The sequence below is a fragment of the Oncorhynchus nerka genome, linkage group LG3 (assembly GCF_034236695.1).
Source record: "Oncorhynchus nerka isolate Pitt River linkage group LG3, Oner_Uvic_2.0, whole genome shotgun sequence".
Classification (NCBI taxonomy): Eukaryota; Metazoa; Chordata; class Actinopteri; order Salmoniformes; family Salmonidae; genus Oncorhynchus; species Oncorhynchus nerka.
In genome coordinates, this window is record NC_088398.1 from 14136836 (window position 1) to 14164322 (window position 27487).

The 27487-nt window shown below is 43.0% G+C and overlaps 1 protein-coding gene across 2 annotated transcripts; it reads left to right on the forward strand.

Annotated features, from left to right (window-relative positions):
* Positions 1-35: 35 nt before the first annotated feature.
* Positions 36-27487, forward strand: LOC115102322 (tRNA (guanine(10)-N2)-methyltransferase homolog). Of its 2 annotated transcripts, XM_065008683.1 has the most exons (14): positions 36-339; positions 547-612; positions 2046-2119; positions 2273-2354; positions 2448-2540; positions 2704-2838; positions 3133-3289; positions 3400-3480; positions 4024-4188; positions 4378-4459; positions 4653-4787; positions 15070-15190; positions 19241-19343; positions 26959-27087. In XM_065008683.1, exons 1-14 carry the CDS (start codon positions 262-264, stop codon positions 26997-26999), a joined length of 1413 nt encoding a protein of 470 aa, XP_064864755.1. In that variant the 5' UTR covers positions 36-261; the 3' UTR covers positions 27000-27087. The 2 variants fall into 2 exon arrangements, with proteins under 2 accessions (XP_064864755.1, XP_029478010.1); XM_029622150.2 differs by lacking the exon at positions 19241-19343 and having other exon boundaries at positions 51-339; positions 26959-27487.

Sequence of the window (27487 nt, forward strand, 5' to 3'; positions counted from 1 at the left end):
GTGGATCATTAGCTCTCTCTACAGTAAAATGATTCACCCTAATTTATGAAGCAGTTATGTAGCAGCTATACAGAATAATAAGCACACAATTATTTGACGTTAATGACTAAACTGAAACATACTCTTTAATTTTGCGTTGCCAAAATACATGCAATGCACATTCATTGCTGGTAAAGTGGTATTTATTTTTGGAACTGACAGGAACTACTATTCGCGGGGACGCGGTTTCTAGCCGGATGTATTTTGCGTGGGAACGCGAACATGGCGATCCACTGTAGCAGAACATGCCTACAATATTTGATACATTTGGCCCACGACAATGTTGACTTCAGGCTACCGGTATGTATATCAATATATATATATATATCTGTCAAACTGTACATGTTGTGTTATTTCTCTCCATCTCTAAAGATCTGGGTGTCTCATTACGGCATTTCTCCCGATACATTAGCTTGCTAAGCTAGTAACGTTACAAGCTGCAAACTGTCATGTTTGAATTCTTCAGAAATGTTCTGATTTTATTTCTTGCACATCGTAACATTACAGGAGATTAGGGCGCTGCTGTCCCTCAGGGGCAAACCGTTTGATCCAGGTGAAAACTTCAAAGAAAAGGTAAAATAAGTTAGTGTCCATATGTATTATTTGCCTGATAGCCATACCAATTTTTTAAATTGTATTTGACCTTTATTTAACTTATTTAAGCAAGTCCGTTAAGAACAAATTCTTATTTACAATGACGGCCTACCAAAAGGCAAAAGGCCTCCTGCAGGGACGGAGTCCTGGGATTAAAAATAAATACAATATAAATATAGGCCAAAACACACATCACAACAAGATAGACACTACATAAAGAGAGACCTAAGACAACAACAACATAGCAAGGCAACAACACATGACAACACAACATGGTAGCAGCACAAAACATGGTACAAACATTATTGGGCACAGACAACAGCACAGAGGGCAAGAAGGTAGAGACAACAATTCATCACACAAAGCAGCCACACCTCTCAGTAAGAGTGTCCATGATTGAGTCTTTGAATGAAGCGATTGAGAAAAAACTGTCCAGTTTGAGTGTTTGTTGCAGCTCATTCCAGTTGCTAGCTGCAGCAAACTGAAAAGAGGAGCGACCCAGGGATGTGTGTGATTTGGGAACCTTTAACAGAATGTGACTGGCAGAACAGGTGTTGTATGTGGAGGATGAGGGCTGCAGTAGATAGGGGGGAGTGAGGCCTAAGAGGGTTTTATAAATAAGCATCCACCAGTGGGTCTTGCGGCGGGTATACAAAGATGACTAATTTACAGATGAGTGTCCTATGAGGAGCAAATATGATGGCTGAATGGTAAACAACATCTAGCCGCTCGAGAGCACCCTTACCTGCCGATCTATAAATTATGTCTCCGTAATCTAGCATGGGTAGGATGGTCATCTGAATCAGGGTTAGTTTGGCAGCTGGGGTGAAAGAGGAGCGAGTACGATAGAGGAAACCATGTCTAGATTTAACCTTAGCCTGCAGCATGGATATGTGCTGAGAGATGGACAGTGTCCCGTCTAGCCATACTCCCAAGTACTTGTATGAGGTGACTACCTCAAGCTCTAAACACTTAGAGGTAGTATTAACATCTGTGGGAAGAGGTGAATTCATCTTACCAAACCTCATGTCCTTTGTTTTGGAGGTGTTTAGCACAAGGTTAAGAGTAGGGAAAGCTTGTTGGACATTGAGAAAGCTTTGTTGTAGAGCGTTTAACACATTAATCTGCATATAAATGGATAAGAGGGCATCCTACTGCCTGAGCTATGTTGTTGATGTAAATTGGGAAGAGGATTGAGCCTTGGGGTGCTCCCTTGGTGACAGGCAGTGGCTGAGACAGCAGATTTTCTGACTTTATACACTGCACTCTATGAGAGAGGTAGTTAGCAAACCAGGCCAAAGACCCCTCAGAGACACCAATAATCCTTTGCCGGCCCATAATGAAGGGAGAAGTTGGCCATGTGTCCATGCATAGGCTACTCAAATCCTCAAATCTGCTATTCTTCTCCCCAGTCTCCATTCTGGCGCCTGAATGGCTTGTCAGAGGAAGATGTCAACAGCATCATGGCCAGAACTGTTTGTGCAAAGTAAGTGAGACAGATCAACAATGGAGTTGCAATGAAAAGAGTTAGATGGGTACTGCAGCATTGCTCATCAGCCCTTCTCTTCTGAGGTGATTCTCAACTTGAATGTCACAGTAATTGTAATGATCTTTTTGTGGTTACTTGTTTATCACCTAGGTCTGCATTTGAGCTGTGGGGTCATGGCAGAACACACATTGAACTCAGGACCTCGCTCTTGAAATATCCAACAGAGAACATGGTTTGTGAGAAATTACATTACTATCTAAATAGAGGGCAAACTACTCCACTAATGTGGAGTATCTAATGTGTGTAAATTTACCTCTCCCAACAGTCACCCTTCCTACAAAAAGACTCCACATACAAAATCAATGTCTACACTTTCAACAAGACTCTAGAGTTCGAAGATAGAATTAAGAAGATAGATGTGAGTATGATACACTTGACTTGAAATTTGTATTTAAGATTGAGCCCAGAAAAGTCCATTTACTCTACCTTTTGTACTGCACTATTGTGTTAAAGGGAGGCACTGATATGCAGTATGCACCATGACACCTGGACAAGTTACCCTGTGGTCTTCCTCCCCCAAGGCAATGGAATATCTCTCCTTCGAGGGAAGGGTCAATCTAAGGAACCCTAAACACATCTTCTGTCTGTTGGAGGACTATGGAACTGACCCTAACGACATCCCAGACGAGCCTCTCTACATCTACTTTGGGAGATGGGTGAGTCAGTATGCTGTGTGCTCCTTAATTTCTGTGTCATTATACAAATTAGTAATTACTGTAACTCATTAATGTTATTTACTGCAGTGGTTGTTAACCTTCTTTGGTTGCCAATCACATTTTGGTCTGCCTGAAGTATTCCCTCTTGTGAAACTTATTATGAGGCCTATGTCCTTATGAGTCTTCCCATGTCCCCCGTGTATAAGCCAGGTACCAGGTTGAGAAGCACTGTTTCATTTAGTGATAAAGGTAAGCCTATATTTGATCTTGTCTTATCAACTGTATGTTCCTTAGATTGCAGATGGCCAGCGTGAGTTGATTCGCTCTCACAGTGTGAAGAACAGGCACTTCATAGGTAACACCAGTATGGATGCTGGGTTATCTTTTATCATGGCCAACCATGCTAGGGTCAAAGCTTACGACCTGGTCTACGACCCCTTCGTTGGGACTGGTAAGAGAAAAGTTATTTTTGGTCTTTGAACTGACACTTGCAGAAATACACTGCATCTTAGCTGAACCCAAGGCTAGTCTGTGCTTATTGGATATTTTTCTTTCTCTCAGGTAGCCTCCTGGTTGCATGCTCTCATTTTGGTGCATATGTCTGTGGAACAGATATTGATTACAACACCATCCATGGGATAGGTAATATACTAGAAATGGCCTTGTTTACTTCCTCTTACTTTGGAACCTAGAGCTAAACATCTTGTGCTTTGGCAAGCGAGTTAATCCATTTATATGATGAACATTGTTGGTTATGCTCTTTCTATCATCTTTTTAAATACTTCAATTTTTCCTGTGCTCATATTCATGCTCAAATCCAATTGTATTGTCCTATAGGCCTAACACTTGATATGTGATATGATTACAACTAGGACCGGGACGATAACCACAATCTCTATTTTTTACATGGCAAAGAAATCAAGAAGTAGATCAAACTCTACTGGTCATTTTACACCTGTGTGCATGTAAAATATTGTGTGCTATAGCTTGGAAAATAAATAAATATGAATCTGGATGACAATATAATGTTTCCAACATTAGGGCTGTTTTCCTAAAGAAGTTAAATCCACTTTGTGTTTTGTTTCCTTGCCACGATACTAAGGAGTATCGCGATACTGGTATCGTCCCGGCCCTAATTACAACCCAGTGCATTGCTGTATAATAGTATTTTGGTTTATTTTTCAGGCAAAGCGAGTCGTAAGAACCAGAAGTGGAGGGGTCCAGATGAGAACATCAGAGCCAACCTGCGTCAGTACGGCTCAGAGAAGTTGTATGTGGACGTCCTTGTGTCTGACGCCTCCAAGCCTATCTGGAGGGACGGAGTGCTCTTTGACGCCATCATCACTGACCGTACGTTCTTATCCTAGAGCTCTGTGTGTTCTCTTCCCATGTAGGGTCCTCCATCCAGTAATGTCTCTTGTACAGTCATACACGAGTAAAATGTCTTAGTCTGTTGAAGTCCACATTCTTTGTGATTTGTTCAGATTTAAGTCTGTTCAAATTTCTTGTCTTTCATTTTTGTGTTTGTTTAATTCTCAGCCCCCTATGGGATTCGTGAGTCAACCAGGAGAACAGGCTCTCAGAAGGACAGTGTAAACAGTGTGAAGCCATCTGAAGACTAGTACGTCTTCATCTCCCTCTTGAGTCTGTGTTGTTTATAGTGCTTTGTATATTTGCTCAGTTTTGAAAAAGACGGCCTATAAAACTTGCAAGCAAGCAATAGATACACTAGAGATATATAAAGTCCTCTCAGATGATGTTAAATCTGTGTAAAGGCACAGACTGCAGTAACTGACTCTTTATCTTTCATCCAGTGTTGGAGACAGCCATGTCCCCGTTTCCATGGCCTACCACCTGAGTGACATCTTCACTGACCTGTTAAACTTCTCAGCTCACCACCTGGTCATCGGTGGGCGGCTAGTCTACTGGCTACCAATCTACAGGCCAGAGTGAGTATTGACGAGTTTATTTGTCAGGGACCATTCACAAAAACCCCAGTATTGCACCAGAGTTATCTACATAGAGGTACATGGTTAATATCCATCTGTGGTCCCTGGATACAGCACTTCCTGTTAAAGCTCTAGTTTGAATTTGTCAAATATTCACATCTGGTGTTGTTCAGTCTAATGTATCGTCATGGTTTTTACATGGGTTTGAGCTCACAGATGTATCGTCTACACAGTCTCCCTCTTCTCTATGTGTAAACCAAATAGCACTGTCATCAACTGTTGTGATGTCGAATAGATACAAACAGCATTTGATAAGACCTTATTGCACACAGGGTCAACCTCACCAGTCAGCTGTTTTTCCTGCTGATAAATGCTGTTATTTTTTCCCTTTACCCTGTTAGACCTTATCCTACTCCTCTACATCACCAGAGGAACAGAAGATGTTAACCCAGGCCCTGCAGCACCTAGTTTCTCCCATTCCCCAGGCGCATTCATTTCTTGACTTCTGTAACCGTAAAAGCCGTGGTTTCATGCATGTTAACATTAGAAGCCTCCTCCCTAAGTTTGTTTCATGCACTGCTTTAGCACACTCCGCCAACCCGGATGTCCTGGTCTGACTGAATCCTGGCTTAGGAAGGCCACCAAAAATCCTGAAATTTCCATTCCTAACTATAACATTTTCCGACAAGATAAAACTGCAAAGGGGGCAGAGTTGCAATCTTCTGTAGAGATAGAACTCTTCAGGATGTTATACTATCCAGGTCTGTGCCCAAACAATTCAAGCTTCTACTTTTAAAAATCCACCTCTCCAGAAACAAGTCTCTCACTGTTGCCGCTTGTTATAGACCCCCTTCAGCCCCCAGCTGTGCCCTTAACACCCCAGCCGCCCTACAATCTAAGCTAGATGCCCTCAATCTCATACAAATAATCAAGGAACCTACCAGGTACAACCCTAAATCCGTAACCATGGGCACCCTCTTAGATATCATCCTGTCCAACTTGTCCTCTAAATACACCTCTGCTGTCTTCAACCAGGATTTCAGCGATCATTGCCTCATTGCCTGCGTGCGTAATGGGTCCTCGGTCAAACGACCACGCCTCATCACTGTGAAACGCTCCCTAAAACACTTCAGCGAGCAGGCCTTTCTAATTGACCTGGCCCGGGTATCCTGGAAGGACATTAACTTCATCCCGTCAGTAGAGGATGCCTGGTTGCTCTTTAAAAGTGCTTTCCTCATCCTTAAATAAGCATGCCCCATTCAAAAAATGTAGAACTAAGAACAGATATAGCCCTTGGTTCACCCCAGACTTGACTGCCCTTCTCCAGCACAAAAACATCCTGTGGCGTCATGCATTGGCATCGAATAGCCCCTGCAATATGCAACTTTTCAGGGAAGTCAGGAACCAACATACTCATTCAGTTAGGAAAGCTAAGGCTAGCTTTTTCAAACAGAAATTTGCATCCTGTAGCACTAATTCCCAAAAGTTTTGGGACACTGTAAAGTCCATGGAAAATAAGAGCACCTCCTCCCAGCTGCCCACTGCTCTGAGGATAGGAAATATTGTCACCACCAATAAATCTACAATAATCGATAATTTCAATAAATAAAAAAATACTGCTGGTCATGCTTTCCACCTGGCTTCCCCCCCCCGCTTCTCCTTCACCCAAATCCAGACAGCTGATGTTCTGAAAGAGCTGCAAAATCTGGATCCCTACAAATCAGATGGACTAGACAATCTGGACCCTCTATTTCTGAAATTATCCGCCGAAATTGTTGCAACCCCTATTACTTATTACTAGCCTATTCAACCTCTCTTTCTGAGATCCCTAAAGATTAGAAAGCTGCCGCATTCATCCCCCTCATCAAAGTGGGAGACACTCTAGACACAAACGGTTAGACCTATATCCATCCTGCCCTGCCTTTCTAAAATCTTCGATAGCCAAGTTAACAAACAGATCACCGACCATTTCGAATCCCACCTTCTCCACTATGCAATCTGGTTTCCGAGCTGGACATGGGTGCACCTCAGCCATGCTCAAGGTCCTATACGATATCATAACCGCCATAGATAAAAGACAGTTCTGTGCAGCCGTCTTCATCGACCTGGCCAAGGCTTTCGACTCTGTCAATCACTGCATTCTTATCGGTAGACTCAATAGCCTTGGCTTCTCAAATGACTGCGTTTGACAGTGTGTCAAAATGGAGGGGCAGTTGTCCGGACTTCTGGCAGTCTCTGTGGGGGTGCCACAGGGTTCAATTCTCGGGCTGACTCTTTTCTCAGTATATATCAATGATGTCGCTCTTGCTGCTGGTGATTCTCTCATCCACCTCTACGCAGACGACACCATTCTGTATACATCTGTCCCTCCCTTGGACACTGCTAACAAACCTCCAAATGAGCTTCAATGCCATAACACTCATTCCAAGGCCTCCAACTGCTTTTAAATGCAAGTAATCCTAAATGCATGCTCTTCAACCGATTGCTGCCCGTACCTGCCCGCCCGCCTAGCATCCCTACTCTGGACGGTTCTGACTTAGAATATGTGGACAACTACTAATATCAGGGTGTCTGGTTAGACTGTAAACTCTCCTTCCAGACTCAAATTAAGCATCTCCAATCCAAAATCAAATCTAGAATCTGCTTCCTATTTCGCAGCAAAGCCTCCTTCACTCATGCTGCCAAACAGACCCTCGTAAAACTGACTATCCTACCGATCCTTGACTTCGGTGAAGTCATTTACAAAGTAGCCACCAACACTCTACTCAGCAAACTGGATGTAGTTTATCACAATTCCATCCCTTTTGTCACCAAAGCCCCATATACTACCTTCCACTGCGACCTGTATGATCTCTTTGGCTGGCCCTCACTACATTTTCGTTACCAAACCCACTGCCTCCAGGTCCTCTTTAAGTCTATGCTTGGTAAAGCACGGCTTATTTCAGCTCACTGGTCACCATAGCAAAACCCACCCGTAACACGCGCTCCAGCAGGTATATTTCACTGGTCATCCCCAAAGCCAACACTTCCTTTGGCCGCCTTTCCTTCCAGTTCTCTGCTGCAAATGACTGGAACGAATTGTAAAAAAAAATCACTGAAGCTGGAGTCTCATATCTCCTTCTCTAACTTTAAGCATTAGCTGTCATTGCTGCTTACCAATCACAGTACCTGTACATAGCCAATCTGTAAATGGCACACCCAACTACCTCATCCCCAAATTGTTACTTATCCTCTTGCTTTTTTGCACCCCAGTATCTCTACTTGTACATAGTCTGCACTAGAGGTCGACCGATTAATCGGAATGGCCGATTAATTAGGGACGATTTCAAGTTGTCATAACAATTTTTACACCTTTATTTAACTAGGCAAGTCAGTTAAGAACACATTCTTATTTTCAATTACGGCCCAGGAACGGTTTAAATAATGCAATAACAAAGTGTTGGAGAAGAACGCGTTCAGGGGCAGAAAGACAGATTTTCACCTTTCAGCTCGTTGGATGCAATCTTGCAACCTTACAGTTAACAATCATAATCACTAGTTAACTACACGTGGTTGATGGTATTACTAGATATTATCTAGCGTGTCCTGTGTTGCATATAATCTGACTGAACATACAAGCATACAATTATCTAAGTATCTGACTGAGCGGTGGTAGGCAGAAGCAGGTGCTAAACATTAATTCTAACAGCCCTTTCATGCGTTTTGCCAGCAGCTCTTTGTTGTGCATCAAGCATTGCGCTGTTTATGACTTCAAACCTATCAACTCCCGAGATGAGGCTGGTGTGACCGAAGTGAAATGGCTGGCCAGTTAGCGCGCGCTAATAGCGTTTCAAACTTCACTCGCTCTGAGCCTTGGGGTGGTTGTTTCCCTTGCTCTGCATGGGTAACGCTGCTTCGATGTGGTGGCTGTTGTGTTGCTGGTTCGAGGTATACTGTTACACTGTCAATACTAAAGTGCCTATAAGAACATCTAATAGTCAAAGGTTAATAAAATACAAATGGTATAGAGGGAAATAGTTATATAATAACTACAACCTAAAACGTATTACCTGGGAATATTGAAGACTCATGTTAAAAGGAACCACCAGCTTTCATATGTTCTCATGTTCTGAGCAAGGAACTGAAACATTAGCTTTCTTACATAGCACATATTGCACTTTTACGTTCTTCTCCAACACTTTGTTTTTGCATTATTTAAACCAAATTGAACATGTTTCATTATCTACTTGAGGCTAAATTTATTTTATTGATGTATTATATTAAGTTAAAATAAATGTTAATTCAGTTTATTTTTCATTTTTAAATCGGCCGATTAATCGGTATCGGCTTTTTTGGTCCTCCAATAATCGGTATCGGTAGAAAAATCATAATCGGTCGACCTCTAGTCCGCACATCTATCTCTCCAGTGTTAATGCTAAATTGTAATTATTTAGCCACAATGGCCTATTTATTGCCTTTACCTCCCTACTCTTCTACATCTGCACACACTGTACATAGATTTTTCTATTGTGTTATTGACTGTATGTTTGCTTATGTGTAACTCTGTGTTGCTGATTTTGTCGCACTGCTTTGCTTTATCTTGGCCAGGTCGCAGTTGTAAATGAGATCTTGTTCTCAACTGGCCTACCTGGTTAAATAAAGGTGACATTAAAATAATTAAAAAATACACTCGAGGGCAACAGTCACACTGGTGATTTAGCCTTCACCCTGATGAAGTGTTGCTACTGTACTAGATTTGCTTAACGAAGCATTCTAGTTTAGATACAGGCTTTTCTCCCTGCACCTCTTCCCCTCATAAGCATCATATTCTCTGTAAGGACCAGGGGGTTATTCCCATCAGTACATCTCATTCTCTGTCCCATAAAGTCTTCAGGCCTGGGGTTAGTGGTGTTCTGGTCAGTGTGCAGGTGTCCTGAGGTATATTGGGTGTATTGTTCCATACAGCTGGTTTACTGTGTGGACAGGATACAGGCCCCTGGGCCCTGGGACTCCTGGCCACTGATTACAGGGCAGGGTTTGAGCATCAGGAAGATGAGACCAGACCATGCACCACAGCCCTGTGATGTTTCTATAACACCTCACGCTTACCTCCAGCAGCTCCCCCTGACTGTCTGTGACACACACACTGGAGTTCCCCACACTGACTGAATAAGACAAGGAAAGGGAGAGAGGGCTACAGCCCTTAGAAGTGGTGGTTGAGAGAGAGAGTGTCTGTGTGCCTCTGTCTGACTGACTGTGTGCATCTGTGTGTGCCTGTGCTCTGCTCTGCTCCTCACTCTGGGTGTGTAGCCCCTAGCAGTTCCTGACCCTGTATCATTCAGGGCAGAGTGCCAAAATAAACCCATTAGGCCAGACATGCTGATTGGCTGACACTGACCAATCACAGCCTGTCTCCAGGTCCTGATCTGTTCAACACTGTTGAAACATTGATAGTAGATGTCTAAGCTGGTTAGATTTAGGTGGTCCGGAGTCTGTCCTGAGAGAGCGAGATATACTACACCACTAGATGTCGCCATTCACCAATGACTGTTACTGCAGTGGACCTTTGACATAGAACAGGGTGACTAAATGGTCCAAGGGGACAGGACTGTGTAGCAACATGCTTGTTTGTAAACACTGGTGTCACGGGGGTTGCAGTGCAGCTGCTGTAGGAAAAAAATATTTGTTGTGTTACTGTTGTGTTGGGCCGAGGTCGGACTAGACGCAGGCCAATACGGGGTCCCCTAACACTGGTCACAGGCCTGAGTGATGAGGTCCCCCAAGCCGGCCAATTAAAACATTTCCGCCGTCGTCATGACGAGCACTGCCTTGCCCCATGCCTCAGCTGCCTTTCAGTGTTTCAATTTACTCTGTGGCTTTTCAAGCTCATTAGTCACTCTCTTTCTCCCCCCTCTGATGCTGTGTTTAAGTTTGAACTAGCTCAAAACTTTTCCAGTCGCGGTGGTGTCTGTTACCATTTCCTCTGCCGCAGCGCCTTGGCAGGGACCAGACCCATTATCTCTGAGGCTAAAGCATAGAGATAGATAGAGGACTCATCTTTATATCTGTGCTATTATGGCATCTGTGACAGCATGGGCAGCGCCATGGAGGCTACAACCCATAGGAATCGCCACCGAGTTGACTACTTTAAAATGGCCGAAGCATGGTGGAAGCCCTCAATGGCGCTGCCCATGCTAAAATAGCCTTTTGGTCACTAGAGGTTTCTATCATTCTCTATGGATAAAAGTCATAAGCCAGACAGCGCTAATGAAGCAGAGTGCAAAGCTAACAGGAAGCTCATGGGGTTTGAATCCCCATGGTTGGTTTTACCGGGTTATCAATTTCCTTTTGTCTACAACACTCCTGCTGCTGCCTTACTGCGAGACAGATCCTTGTGCTTAATGCCCGTGTCTCTGACCTTCAGTATACCATTAGGGCTGTACAGTGTAACCATTTTACTTGCATATGCGCCTAAATATTTTGCTGTGAGACCTGACATATTTATTTGGAGCACCAGAGTGACAATAAAAAAAAAAAGTGTGCGGCAGCCCCTGAGTGCCATGGAGAATACACGGAGTAGATTCATGACCGTCACCCTTGCGCCATTGCTACAAAGAAAACGGCTTGTTACGTCAAATATATTTCATTGTGCTCCTAAATTTCTTTGTGTGCTCCTACATTTTCTAGCTTAGGCGCACACGTGCCCCTTGTCCAAAAAAAAAAAAAATCAGTATAGAGCCCTGACCTGGAAATAAAGGCAGAAGATATGGGCTAGTCTACTGCACCTCAGCCTACTGGGCTTAAATGGCCTCTAACCTGACCCCTAGTCTGCCTGCCTATCACAGGAGGTTGGTGGCACCTTAATTGGGGAGGACAGGCTCGTAGTAATGGCTGGAGTGGAATTTGTTTAAATCGTATCAAATACATCAAACGCATGGTTTCCATTGATTCTGTGCCGGTGCCCCCTGTGTATAACCTCGCTATTGTTATTTTACTGCTGCTCTTTAATTATTTGTTACTTTTATTTCTTGTTCTTATTTTTGGGGGGGTATTTTTTTATATATTTTTTTATATACTGCATTGTTGTCTAAGGTCTCGTAAGTAAACACTTCACTGTAAGGTCTACCTATACCTGTTGTATTCGGCGCATGTGACATTCATTTTGATTTGATGTATTTGATGCCATTCCATTCACTGCATTCCGGGCATTATTATGAGCCGTTCTCCCCTCAGCAGTCTCCTGTGCTGCTTATAAGCATCTGCACAGAGGTTTCAACTCTCTTTGTCTGAGGGTGGAAAAAGCTGTATTTAAAGTGAAAGGCCCAGCCCCACCCATCTTTAAATGAAACGGCCAATGTGGCAGATCCAGCTACCCAGTAATAAGAGGTGATTGGCAGGAAGAATTAACGGCCACTTTGTTCAGGGTGCTCACCGAAGCTCGCGCGCACATGTACACACACACCATCCACAATACATTAGAGGTCTGTATTCCACAGTGGCCATGGCAACCCAGGAGACAAACAGTAGGGTGAAAATCTGGCCCAGTGTGGTGCTGGTAGGAGAAAGTGCTACATATGCAAACAAACACTCTCTCGTAATCTACCTGTACTCATAATAACGGCTACACTGCAGTCATCCATTTAGTTAGTTGCTTACTCTTACAACTGCAGCTCCTGATCCTAATCTCTCAGAACCAGTTGTTCTGTAAACACTCGCGAGAATCTCACAAAATTAGGAACCACCCGTGTCCTTGGTTCTCCAGTTTGACGTCAATACTATTCATAGTAACTTACGTCCTTCGCCCTGTCTAGTGCATAGAAATGAACTAAACCAAACAATTGCTGTGTTACATTCTACTGCGCATAAACTATTAACTAAGGTATAGTGCATAGAAATGAACTAAACCAAACAATTGCTGTGTTACATTCTACTGCGCATAAACTGTTAACTAAGGTATAGTGCAGTGTGTTACATTCTACTGCCCATAAACTGTTAACTAAGGTATAGTGCAGTGTTACATTCTACCGCCCATAAACTGTTAACTAAGGTATAGTGCAGTGTGTTACATTCTACTGCCCATAAACTGTTAACTAAGGTATAGTGCAGTGTGTTACATTCTACTGCCCATAAACTGTTAACTAAGGTATAGTGCAGTGTGTAAACTGTTAACTACATTGTTACATTCTACTGCCCATAAACTGTTAACTAAGGTATAGTGCAGTGTGTTACATTCTACTGCCCATAAACTGTTAACTAAGGTATAGTGCCCATAAACTGTTAACTAAGGTATAGTGCAGTGTTACATTCTACTGCCCATAAACTGTTAACTATATAGTGCTACATTCTACTGCCCATAAACTGTTAACTAAGGTATAGTGCAGTGTGTTACATTCTACTGCCCATAAACTGTTAACTAAGGTATAGTGCAGTGTGTTACATTCTACTGCCCATAAACTGTTAACTAAGGTATAGTGCAGTGTGTTACATTCTACTGCCCATAAACTGTTAACTAAGGTATAGTGCAGTGTGTTACATTCTACTGTTAACCCATAAACTGTTAACTAAGGTATAGTGCAGTGTTAACTAAGTTACATTCTTCTACTGCCCATAAACTGTTAACTAAGGTATAGTGCAGTGTGTTACATTCTACTGCCCATAAACTGTTAACTAAGGTATAGTGCAGTGTTACATTCTACCGCCCATAAACTGTTAACTAAGGTATAGTGCAGTGTGTTCCATTCTACCGCCCATAAACTGTTAACTAAGGTATAGTGCAGTGTGTTACATTCTACTGCCCATAAACTGTTAACTAAGGTATAGTGCAGTGTGTTACATTCTACCGCCCATAAACTGTTAACTAAGGTATAGTGCAGTGTGTTACATTCTACTGCGCATAAACTGTTAACTAAGGTATAGTGCAGTGTGTTACATTCTACTGCCCATAAACTGTTAACTAAGGTATAGTGCAGTGTGTTACATTCTACTGCCCATAAACTGTTAACTAAGGTATAGTGCAGTGTGTTACATTCTATAAAACTGTTAACTAAGGTATAGTGCAGTGTGTTACATTCTACTGCGCATAAACTGTTAACTAAGGTATAGTGCAGTGTGTTACATTCTACTGCGCATAAACTGTTAACTAAGGTATAGTGCAGTGTGTTACATTCTACCGCCCAAAAAGTGTTCACTAAGGTATAGTGCAGTGTGTTAGTCTATCATCCAAATGGCCCATGTGGAAGGTCCAGCTACCCAGTAATAAGATGTGATTGGCAGGTATAAGGAATTCCTTGATTTGGTCACAGTGCTGACAAACACACACACACACACTAGAGGCCTGTATTCTACAGGCACTTGCAATCAATAGCATCTATTAACCACGTTATTATTATGAATAGTATTGACGTCAAACGGGAGAACCAAGGACACAGGTGGTTCCACATTTTGTGAGATTATATCTAGTGTTTAGTATCTGTGGTTAGAATCAGAAGCTGGCACTTGCATTAAAATGCAAATAAATTTATAACATTTTTGACATGTGTTTTTATGGATTTTTGTTGTTGTTATTCTGTCTCTCACTGTTCAAATAAACCTACCATTAAAATTATAGACTGATCATTTCTTTGTCAGTGGGCAAACGTACAAAATCAGCAGGGGATTAAATACTTTTTTCTCTCACTGTAGTTCTGTCCTTCATCTGTAATGGTCTATTAATGTCAAGTTTCATGGACCCCATGAAGAGTAGCTTCAGCTTTGACCCTAGCTAATGGGGATCCTAATAAATACAGTACCTTGCCCTGGACAGCTTTAGTTATGGTGCTTGGCCGACATGCGCACGAACACACACATGCATACGCGCACACACACACACACAGCACTCCTGACAAGACTACGTTTTTCCCGATATCTTAAATCTAATCTAGTTCACCTTTTTCACAGTGGCTTTTGTCCACTTCAGTCAGATCATGACATGGTCAGTAAAGGCCTGGAGCTGAGAGAGAAATGGTCTAGAGTTGGGAGGAGGAAAGAAGGTTGAGAGGGAGGGAGGAGAGAGCTGATCTGGGTTGAGTTTAATGGAGAGAGCTGACCTGGCCTGGATGTAGTGTCATTTTGAGGGGATTACATGGAGGCTAAGGCTGGTCTACTCTGCAGGTGAGTGTATGGTGAGATGCAGATATTGTGCTTTGGAGGATAATTTGGACCCATCAACCCTTTACACTTGTTGGTTCATGCTACAGTACAGGACCAGCTGTTTAAAAATGTACTCAACCATAATGATTCACCAGTAGTGTGTCTGTGTTTGTAGGTACTGTGAAGAGATGGTGCCCCTGAATGCCTGTCTCAGACTGGTCAGTAACTGTGAACAGACCCTTTCCAGCCACACCTCCAGACGTCTCATCACCATGGAGAAGATCAAGGAACCAGAGGTGGGTGTCTGTCTGTGCTTCCATCTGTATGTGTCTGTCTCTCCGCCCACCCATGTGTGTGTGTTTTTCCTTTTGTACTACCCTGTGTGTGTGCATCTGACTGTGCTGTTACGAGCGTGTGTATGCATTTGAGTGGAACGTCACCCATTTCGAAAAGGTAGGTGGATCCCTTTGTGAATATGATTGCAACACCATATAATTGTAGGTTTTCGTGTTGCGCTTACTATGAATTACATGTATCTAAAGAGTAAAGTACCCGTGCCACTGAATATGTTTGTGCCGTGTTTGTATGTACGAGCATGCACATAAACTCAGCAAAAAAATAAACTTCCCTTTTTCAGGACCCCATCTTAAAAATATCATTTGTAGGGTTTACATTTACATTTAACATTTAAGTCATTTAGCAGACGCTCTTAAACACCGTTTCCCATGCTTGTTCAATGAACCATAAACCACTTTTATTTTATTTATTTCACCTTTATTTAACCAGGTAGGCCAGTTGAGAACAAGTTCTCATTTACAACTGCGACCTGGCCAAGATTAAGCAAAGCAGTGTGACAAAAACAGCAACACAGGGTTACACATGGGATAAACAAATGTACAGTCAATAACACAATAGAAAAATCTATGTACAGTGTCTGCAAATGTAGTAAGGTTAGGGAGGTAAGGCAATAAATAGGCCATAGTGGGAAAATAATTACAATTTAACATTAACGCTGGAGTGATAGATGTGCAGATGATGATGTGCAAGTAGAGATACTGGGCTGCAAAAGAGCAACAAAAAATAACAGTATGGGGATGAGGTAGTTGGGTGTGCTATTCACAGATGGGCTGTGTACAGTGATCGATAAGCTGCTCTGACAGCTGATGTTTAAATTAGTGAGGGAGATATAAGTCTCCAGTTTCAGTAGTTATTGCAATTCGTTCCAGTCATTGGCAGCAGAGAACTGGAAGGAAAGGCGGCCAAAGGAAGTGTTGGCTTTGGGGATGACCAGTGATATATACCTGCTGGAGCGCGTGCTATGGGTGGGTGTTAATATGGTGATCAGTGAGCTGAGATAAGGCGGGGCTTTACCTAGCAAAGACTTACAGAAGACCTGGAGCCAGTGGCTTTGGCGACGAATATGTAGCGAGGGCCAGCCAACGAGAGCATACAGGTCGCAGTGGTGGGTAGTATATGGGGCTTTGGTGACAAAACGGATGGCACTGTGATAAACTACATCTAGTTTGCTGAGTAGAGTGTTTGAGGCTATTTTATAAATGACTTCGCTGAAGTCAAGGATCGGTAGGATAGTCAGTTTTATGAGGGTCTGTTTGGCAGCATGAGTGAAGGAGGCTTTGTTGCAAAATAGGAAGCAGATTCTAGATTTAATTTTGGATTGGAGATGCTTAAGGTGAGTTTGGATGGAGAGTTTACAGTCTAACCAGACACCTAGGTATTTGTAGTTGTCCACATATTCTAAGTTAGAACCGTCCAGAGTAGTGATGCTGGGCAGGCAGGCAGGTGCGGGCAACAATTGGTTGAAGAGCATGCATATAGTTTAACTAGCATTTAAGAGCAGTTGGAGGCCATGGAAGGAGTGTTGTATGGCATTGAAGCTCGTTTGGAGGTTTGTTAACACAGTGTCCAAGAAAGGGCCAGATGTATACAGAATGGTGTCGTCTGCGTAGAGGTGGATCAGAGAATCACCAACAGCAAGAGCCCGAGAATTTAACCCTGTGGCACCCCCATAGAGACTGCCAGAGGTCCGGACAACAGGCCCTCCGATTTGACACACTGAACTCTATCTGAGAAGTAGGTAGTGAACCAGGCGAGGCAGTCATTTGAGAAACCAAGGCTATTGAGTCTGCCGATAAGAATGAGGTGATTGACAGAGTCGAAAGCCTCGGCCAGGTCGATGAGGACGGCTGCACAGTACTCTTTTATCTATGGCTGTTATGATATAATTTGGGACCTTGAGCGTGGCTGAGGTGCACCCTTGACCAGCTCGGAAACCAGATTGCATAGTGGAGAAGGTACGGTGGGATTCGAAATGGTCGGTGATCTGTTTGTTAACTTGGCTTTCAAAGACTTTAGAAAGGCAGGGCAGGATGGATATAGGTCTGTAACAGTTTGGGTCTAGAGTATCTCCCCCTTTAAAGAGGGGGATGACTGGGGCAGCTTTCCAATCTTTAGGGATCTCAGACGATACGAAAGAGAGGTTTAATAGGCTAGTAATAGGGGTTGCAACCATTTCGGCGGATACTTTTAGGAAGAGAGGGTCCAGATTGTCTAGCCCAGCCGATTTACAGGGATCCAGATTTTGCAGCTCTTTCAGAACATCAGCTATCTTGATTTGAGTGAAGGGGGGAGGCATTGTCAAGTTGTTGGCCGGGGTAGGGGTAGCCAGGTGGAACGTATGGCCAGCCATAGAAAAATGCTTATTGAAATTCTCGATTATCGTAGATTTATCGGTGGTGACAGTGCTTCCTAGCCTGTGGGCAGCTGGGAGGAGGTGCTCTTTTTCTCCAAGGACTTTACAGTGTCCCAAAACATTTTGAAATTGGTGCTACAGGATGCAAATTTCTGTTTGAAAAAGCTAGCCTTAGCTTTCCTAACTGACTGAGTATATTGGTTCCTGACTTCCCTGAAAAGTTGGATATGGCGGGGGATATTCGATGCTAGTGCAGAACGCCACAGGATGTTTTTGTGCTGGTCAAGGGCAGTTAAGTCTGGAGTGAACCAAGGGCTACATCTGTTCTTAGTTATACATTTTTTGAATGGGGAATGCTTATTTAAGATGGTGAGGAAGGCACTTAGAAAGAATAGCCAGGCATCATCTACTGACGAGATGAGGTCAATGTCCTTCCAGGATACTAGGGTCAGATCGATTAGAAAGGCCTGCTCGTTGATGTGTTTTAGGGAGCGTTTGACAGTGATGAGTGGTGGTTGTTGGATCGCTGGCCCATCACGGATGCATGCAATGAGGTAGTGATCGCTGAGATCCTGGTTGAAGACAGCAGAGTTGTATTTAGAGGGAAAGTTGGTCGGGATGCTAGCTATGAGGGTGCTCATGTTTACGGATTTAGGGTTGTACCTGGTAGGTTCCTTGATAATTTGTGTGAGATTGAGGGCATCTAGCTTAGATTGTAGGACGGCCGGGGGGCTAAACATATCCCAGTTTAGGTCACCTAGCAGTATGAACTCTGAAGATTGATGATGGGCAATCAATTCAAATATGGTGTCCAGGGCACAGCTGAGGGGGGTCTATAACAAGCGGCAACAGTGAGAGACTTATTTCTGGAAAGGTGGATTTTTAAAAGTAGAAGCTCGAACTGTTTGGGCACAGACCTAGATTGAACTCTGCAGGCTGTCATACTGTCTCTGCAGCAGATTGCAACTCCGCCCCCTTTGGCAGTTCTATCTTGGCGGAAAATGTTATAGTTAGCGATGGAGATTTCAGGGTTTTTGGTTGTTTTCCTAAGCCAGGATTCAGACACGGTTAAGACGTCCGGGTTGGCAGAGTGCGCTCTTAGGGAGAAGGCTTCTTATGTTAACATGCATGAAACCAAGGCTTTTACGGTTACAGAAGTCAACAAATGAGAGCACCTGGGGAATGGGAGTGGAGCTAGGCACTGCACGACCTGGATTAACCTCTACATCACCAGAGGAACAGAGGAGAAGTAGGATAAGGGTACTGCTAAATGCTATACGAACTGTTTCCGTCTAGCACGTTCGGAACAGAGAGTTAAAGCAGCAGGTTTATGGGCACGATAGCATAGATTCAAGGCATAGTGTACAGACAAAGGTAAGGTAGGATGTGAGTACATTGGAGGTAAACCTAGGCATTGCGTAATGATGAGAGAGATATAGTCTCTAGAGATGTTTAAACCAGGTGATGTCATCGCATATGTAGGAGGTGGAACAACATGGTTGGTTAAGGCATATTGAGCAGGGCTAGAGGCTCTACAGTGAAATAAGACAGTAATCACTAACCAGGACAGTAATGGACGAGGCATATTGATATTAGAGTCGATGAACAGTCGATGAACAAACTACCTGCCCTCCAGGACACCTACACCACCCGACGTTACAGGAAGGCCATAAAGATCATCAAGGACATCAACCACCCGAACCACTGCCTGTTCACCCCGCTATCATCCAGAAGGCGAGGTCAGTACAGGTGCATCAAAGCTGGGACTGAGAGACTGAAAAACAGCTTCTATCTCAAGGCTATCAGACTGTTAAACAGCCACCATTGAGTGGCTGCTGCCAACACACTGTCATTGACACTGACCCAACTCCAGCCACTTTAATAATGGGAATTGATGGGAAATGATGTAAATATATCACTAGCCACTTTAAACAATGCTACCTTATATAATGTTACTTACCCTACATTATTCATCTCATATGCATACGTATATACTGTACTCTACATCATCGACTGCATCCTTATGTAATACATGTATCACTAGCCACTTTAACTATGCCACTTTGTTTACTTTGTCTACATACTCATCTCATATGTATATACTGTACTCGATACCATCTACTGTATGCTGCTCTGTACCATCACTCACTCATATATCCTTATGTACATATTCTTTATCCCCTTACACTGTGTATAAGACAGTAGTTTTAGAATTGTTAGTTAGATTACTTGTTGGTTATCACTGCATTGTCGGAACTAGAAGCACAAGCATTTCGCTACACTCGCATTAACATCTGCTAACCATGTGTATGTGACAAATAAAATTGGATTTGATTTGATTTAGAGAGAGGCATGTGTCTAGTGGGTCCAGTGAGTGGTTGGGCTGACTGGGGACACGGCGATTCAGACAGTTCGCAGGCCAATGCTAACAGTTAGTAGGCCGCTGCTAAACGAGCTAGCAGTTAGCAGACCGGGTTAGCAAGCAAGCAGTTAGCAGGGGCTGGCAGTTAGCTAATAAACAGTTAATAAACATTGATAAAAGATACAAGTGTTATGAATGGAAATATAGATACACTTTTCCTTAATGCAACTGCTGTGTCAGATTTCAAAAAAGCTTTACGGCGAAAGCACACCTTGCGATTATGTTAGGTCAGTGCTAGTCACAGAAAAACATCCAGCCATGTTCCGAAGAAGGAGAGGTGTCAGAAATAGCGTTATAAATATTCACTTACCTTTGATGATCTTGATCGGAATGCACTCCAAGGAATCCCAGTTCCACAATAAATGTTTGTTTTGTTCGATAAAGTCCATCATTTATGTCCAAATACCTCCTTTTTGTTCGCGCTTTTAGTCAAGTAATCCAAATGCATAATGCGCGATCACTTGTTCAGATGAAACGTCCAAAACGTTCTATTACATTTCATAGAAACATGTCAAACGATGTATAGAATAAATCTTTAGGATGTCTTTATCATAAATCTTCAATAATGTTCCAACCCGGAGAATTCCTTTGTCTTTAGAAATGCAATGGAACGCAGCTACCTCTCACGGGCACGCACGTGTGATCAGCTCATGGAACTCTGCCAGACCTCTGGCTCAAACAGCTCTCATTCTCTCCTCCACAGTAGAAGCCTGAAACAAGGTTCTAAAGACTGTTGACATCTAGAGGAAGCCTTAGGAAGTGCAATATGACCCCATAGACACTGTATCTTTGATAGGCAATGACTTGGAAAAACTACAAACCTCAGGTTTCCCACTTCCTGGTTGGATTTTTTTCTCCGGTTTTTGCCTGCCATATGAGTTCTGTTATACTCACAGACATCATTCAAACAGTTTTAGAAACTTCAGAGTGTTTCCAAATCTACTATTATATGCATATACTTTTGCGCCTGAGTAGCAGGCAGTTTACTCTGGGTACCTTTTTATCCAAGCTACTCAATACTGCCCCCCAGTCCCAAAGAAGTTAATGAACATGCACCTGTGAAACGGTCGTTAAGACACTAACAGCTTACAGATGGTAGGCAATTAAAGTCACAGTTATGAAAACTTAGGACACTAAAGAGGCCTTTCTACTGACTCTGGAAAAACCAAAAGAAAGATGCCCAGGGTCCATGCTCACCTGCGTGAAAGTGCCTTAGGCATGCTGCAAGGAGGCATGAGGACTGCAGATGTAGCCAGGGCAATAAATTACAATGTCCGTACTGTGAGACACCTAAGACATCGCTACAGAGAGACAGGATGGACAGCTGATCATCCTCGAAGTGGCAGACCACGTGTAACAACACCTACACAGGATCGATAAATCCGAACATCACACCTGCGGGACAGGAACAGGATGCAACAACTGCCCGAGTTACACCAGGAGCGCACAATCCCTCCATCAGTGCTCAGACTGTTCGCAGTAGGCTGAGAGAGGCTAGACTGAGGGCTTGTAAGCCTGTTGTAAAGGAAGGTCCTCACCAGACATCACCGGCAACATTGTCGCCTATGGGCACAAACCCACCGTTGCTGGACCAGACAGGACTGGCAAAAAGTGCTCTTCACTGACGAGTCGTAGTTTTGTCTTACCAGGGGTGATGGTCAGATTTGCGTTTATCGTTGAAGGAATGGGCGTTACACCGATGCTTGTACTCTGGAGCGGGATCAATTTGGAGGTGGAGGGTCCGACGTGGTCTGGGGCGGTGTGTCACAGCATCATCGGAATGAGCTTGTTGTCATTGCAGGCAATCTCAACACTGCGCGTTACAGGGAAGACATCCTCCTCCCTCATGTAGTACCCTTCCTGCAGGCTCATCCTGACATGACCCTCCAGCATGACGACTGCCATACTGCTCGTTCTGTGCGTGGTTTCCTGCAAGACAGGAATGTCAGTGTTCTGCAATGGCCAGCAAAGAGCCCTGATCTCAATCCCATTGAGCACGTCGGGGACCTGTTGGATCGGAGGGTGAGGGCTAGGGCCATTCCCCCCCCAGAAATGTCAGGGAACTTGCAGGTGCCTTGAGGAGGACATGCACTGAAGTACTTAATGCAGCTGGTGGCCACACCAGATACTGACTGTTACTTTTAATTTTGATCCCCCCTTTGTTCAGGGACACATTATTCAATTTCTGTTAGTCACATGTCTGTGGAACTTGTTCAGTTTATGTCTCAGTTGTTGAATCTTATGTTCATACAAATATTTACACATGTTAAGTTTGCTGAAAATAAATGCAGTTGACATGTGAGAGGATGTTTCTTTTTTTAATGTTTACTATGAGTTGTCTGTGTGTGTTCTTTAAACGTTCACGTGCAATACAACACAGTTACAGTTAAGGGGGATGTCGATGGTGCTTCTCTCGAGGTCTGCAGTAAACCTCAGCATCTGGCTATGATTGGCTTTTTTTATATACAGCACTTAAATGACTTAATCACACATTTTATGGAAAATAATCCATCTTTGGATTTGACAACCTCTTCACTTCAAAACACCAAATTGTTCCCATAAAGGAAAGCCCTGCGCGAATCACCGCATACACACACACACACACTCTGGAATCTGTCTCTGACTCCCAGTGCCCCAAACCTGGAACATATCTCATAGCATGCTACTATATATAGGTACAGTTCCGTTAAAGTATTCATACCCCTTGACTTATTCCATATTTAGTTGTTACAGCCTGAATTCAAAATGGATTACATCTGGGTTTTTTCTCTCAATTGTCTACAGAAATATCTCATTTACATACATACAGTACCAGTATAAAGTTTGGACACACCTACTCATTCAAGGGTTTTTCTTTATTTTACTATTTTCTACATTGTAGAATAATAGTGAAGACATCAAAACTCTGAAATGACACATATGGAATCATGTAGTAACCAAAAAAGTGTTAAACAAATCAACAAAAAAAAATATATATATATATGAGCTATTCTATTCTTCAAAGTAGCCACACTTTGACTTGATGACAGCTTTGCACACTCTTGGCATTCTCTCAACAAGCATGAGGTAAGTCACCTGGAATGCATTTGAATTAAGTGAATTAACAGCTCAAATAAGCAAAGAGAAACGAGTGTCCATCATTACGAGAGTCCATCATTACTAAGGCATGAAGGTCAGTCAATCCATAACATTTGAAGAACTTTGAAAGTTTCTTCAAGTGCAGTCGCAAAAACAATCAAGCACTATGATGAAACTGTCTCTCATGAGGACCGCCACAGGAAAGGAAGACCCAGAGTTACTCTGCTGTGGAGGATCTGTTCCTTAGAGTTACCAGCCTCAGAAATTGCAGCCCAAATAAATACTTCACAGCGTTCAAGTAACAGACAAATCTCAACATCAACTGTTCAGAGGAGACTGTGAATTGAATTGCTGAAAATAAACCACTATTAAAGGACACTAACAAGAAGAAGATACTTGCTTGGGCCAAGAAACACGAGCAATGGACTTTAGACCGGTGAAAATCTGTACTTTTGGTCTGATGAGTCCAAATTTCAGATTTTTGGTTCCAACCGCTGTGTCTTTGTGAGATGCCTAGTAGGTGAACTGAGTATGATCTCCGCATGGGGCGGCAGGGTAGCCTAGTGGTTAGAGCGTTGGACTAGTAAACGAAAGGTTGCAAGTTCATATCCCCGAGCTGACAAGGTACAAATCTGTCGTTCTGCCCCTGAACAGGCAGTTAACCCACTGTTCCTAGGCCGCCATTGAAAATAAGAATTTGTTCTTAACTGACTTTCCTAGTTAAATACAGGTAAAATTAAAATAAATAAATAAATGTGTGGTTCCCACCGTGAAGGTGTGATGGTATGGGTGTGCTCTGCTAGTGACACTGTCAGTGATTTATTTAGAATTCATGGCACACTTAACCAGCATGGCTACCACAGCATTCTGCAGTGATATACCATCCCATCTGGTTTGTGCTTCGTCGGACTATCATTTGTTTTTCAACGGGACAATGACCCAACACACCTCCAGGCTGTGTAAGGGCTATTTGACCAAGAAGCAGAGTGATGGAGAGCTGCATCACCTGACCTGGTTTGGGATGAGTTGGACTGCAAAGTGAAGGAAAAGCAGGCAACAAGTGCTCAACATATGTGGGAACTCAAGATTGTTGGAAAAGCATTCCAGGTGAAGCTGGTTGAGAGAATGCCAAGATTGTGCAAAGCTATCAAGGCAAAGGGTAGCTACTTTGAAGAATTTCAATATAAAATATATTTTTATTTAACACTTCTTCTTTTTTTTGGTCACTCTATGATTCCATGTGTTATTTCCTAGTTTTGATGTCTTTACTATTATTCTACAATGTAGAAATAATTTTGCTAAGACACTCCAAATTGAGCCCAGGTGCATCCAATTGACTTTGATCATCGTTGATGTCACTACAACTTGAGTCCACCTGTGGTCAATTATATTATGTATACATGATTTAGAAAGAAAAACCTGTTCATAAAATGCCGCGCAGTTGACGGTGTATGCCAGGGCAGAAAATATACCATAAAGTCCAAGGAACTGTCCGTAGAGCTATATACAGTGGGGCAAAAAAGTATTTAGTCAGCCACCAATTGTGCAAGTTCTCCCACTTAAAAAGATGAGAGAGGCCTGTAATTTTCATCATAGGTACACTTCAACTATGACAGACAAAATGAGAAAAAGAAATCCAGAAAATCACATTGTGCGATTTTTAGGTAAACCTTCGCTCCAGTCTGAGGTCCTGAGCGCTCTGGAGCAGGTTTTCATCAAGGATCGTCTGTACTTTGCTCTGTTCATCTTTGTCTCAATCCTGATTAGTCTCCCAGTCCCTGCTGCTGAGAAACATCCCCACAGCATGACGCTGCCACCACCATACTTCACCGTAGGGATGGTGCCAGATGTGACTCTTGGCATTCAGGCCAGAGAGTTCAATCTTGGTTTCATCAGACCAGTGAATCTTGTTTCTCAGGGTCTGAGAGTCCTTTACTCCAAGCGGGCTGTTATGTGCCTTTTACTGAGGAGTGGCTTCCGTCTGGCCACTCTACCATAAAGGCCTGATTGGTGGAGTGCAGCAAAGATGCTTGTCCTTCTGGAAGGTTCTTCCATCTCCACAGAGGAACTCTGGAGCTCTGTCGGAGTGACCATCGGGTTCTTGGTCACCTCTTTGACCAAGCCCTGCTCAGTTTGGCCGGGCGGCCAGCTCAAGAAGAGTCTTGTTGGTTCCATTTAAGAATGATGGAGGCCACTGTGTTCTTGGGGACCTTCAAAGCTGCAGAAATGTTTTGGTACCCTTCCCCAGATATGTACCTCGACACAATCCTGTCTCGGAGCTTTACGGACATTTCCTTTGACCACATGGCTTGGTTTATGCTCTGACATGCACTGTCAACTGTGGGACCTTATATAGACTTGTGTGCCTTTCCAAATAATTTCCCATCAATTGAATATAGCATAGGTGGACTCCAATCAAGTTGTAGCAACATCTCAAGGATGATCAATGGAAACAGGATGCACCTGAGCTCAATTTCAAGTCTCATCGCAAAGGGTCTGAATACTTAAATAAAGTATTTCTGTAAATTTGCACAAATTAAAAAAAAACTGTTTCTGCTTTGTTATTATGGGATATTGTGTGTAGATTGCTGAGGATAAATAAGGCTGTAACGTAACAAAGTGGAAATAATCAAGGGGTTTGAATACTTTCCGAAGGCACTGTATGTATACACTGGAACAATTTACACAATATGTACTAAGAATGATGTGTACAGCAGTAAATATATTAGTGAGCTATGTCAATAATCCATTATGTAAAGAAGATATGCTGTGGGTATAAACAGTCACTAAATACAAAGTACAGTAGTAGAATTATTAGAATGAGCTATGATGGGAATAGAGTATTTAAATACTCAGTGGGAAATGGGAAGTGTCCAGTGGTTCAATGTCTCTGTCGTGGGACAGCAGTGTTGGTTGTGTGTGTGTGTGTTTGAGAGAGTTTGCAGTGTCAGTTTGTGTGAATTTAACTGCTTCCATTCAGAAGTGATGTTTGTGTTTTTAACTCCTACCACGGAGCACTTTGAAGTTAGTTGCTGAGCTTTTATATTCTGTGTTGAATGGTTTGGTGTATGGTTGTGTTGGGAAATGTTCAGATTTGGGACAGGTGTGTGAACTCTAGGCCTATCAATGACTACCAGGTAGAAAATATAACCTGGAAAACTTTGACCTCTGTGGTTATTGAATAACCTGCTCTAAGGAAGTATTAGGAGCTTCATATCTGGGATTGCTCTTTAAGCTCTTGGATGTGGTGGAGACTGAAGGAAACTATCTCTAGGTCCATGACAGGTTGCCTGGCAGTGGTAACCAGGGCCGACAGAGAGAGGTTGTGTTGACGAATGGCAGGCCAGCTGTGGAGTCTTCCCTTCTAGCACTCTGCATCCCGACACCTCATTACTCCTCATCCCTTTCACCATCCCTCCCGCTCCATCCAACTTTCTGTCCACCCTGGCACATTCTTGCCTGCTGGCCTGCCAAACACTGCCTAACGACCTGGCCAAAGCCCTAACCAGGACAATATGAGGAACTTAACACTCTGCTAACATTTTATTATTGTTACACTGAGCTTGTGACGGCAAGGTGGAAAACAAGGTGAGAATTTTATCCTGTGGTTGTTTGGTTAGTTTAATGGGATACCTGGCAGAGGTCTGATATAATCTGATTTCTTTCTTCCTTCGCCTGTGTTCAAAGGCATTTTTATGACGCTAAATATGTTTACTTAACCGATGATGTAGGTGAATTGGTTCCACTTTGTGAAGGCAAACCCTCACACTTTTTTTCACAAATTTAAGAGGTATAATTGTACTAAGAACTTTCTGTTGGTATATGGGGCTAAATTGTATTTTCCCTCTCTATAGGAGACAGATGCGCTGGCCCACCTGTCAGACCCTCACTTTAGCCCGTACCAAGGCCACAACGCCTTCAGGGAAAAGTACTTCAGCGGCATCAGCAAGAGGACATTGACAGGAAAGGAGGAGACCAACAAGATGGCCACCAACGGTGGGGAGTAATGTAAGGATCACATGATGGCCCAATTCCAAATGGACCCCTAAGCCAGTATGCAATTGTGGAGAGGATTTCACCAGTGCAATCGATATGGTAATAACTCCACCTTGCTGTTTGATAGGCTAGGTGAACGTTTCACCATATTGCATATACAAATCGAATCCTCACAGATCTGCACAAGAGCATTAGGTGAAGGTTCTAGGGCTCCATTTAGGATTGGGCCGACACCTGCCTATGGTTTACAATGGACTCCATGGGGACATAGGGCTCCCTGTTTTAAATGTCTCATTTTCTATTCAAATATGTTTTTTATTGTTTGATGTTTATTGCCCTTTGTGTAATAAGTGTGAATTGTGAACGAATAAACACCATTTTAAAATA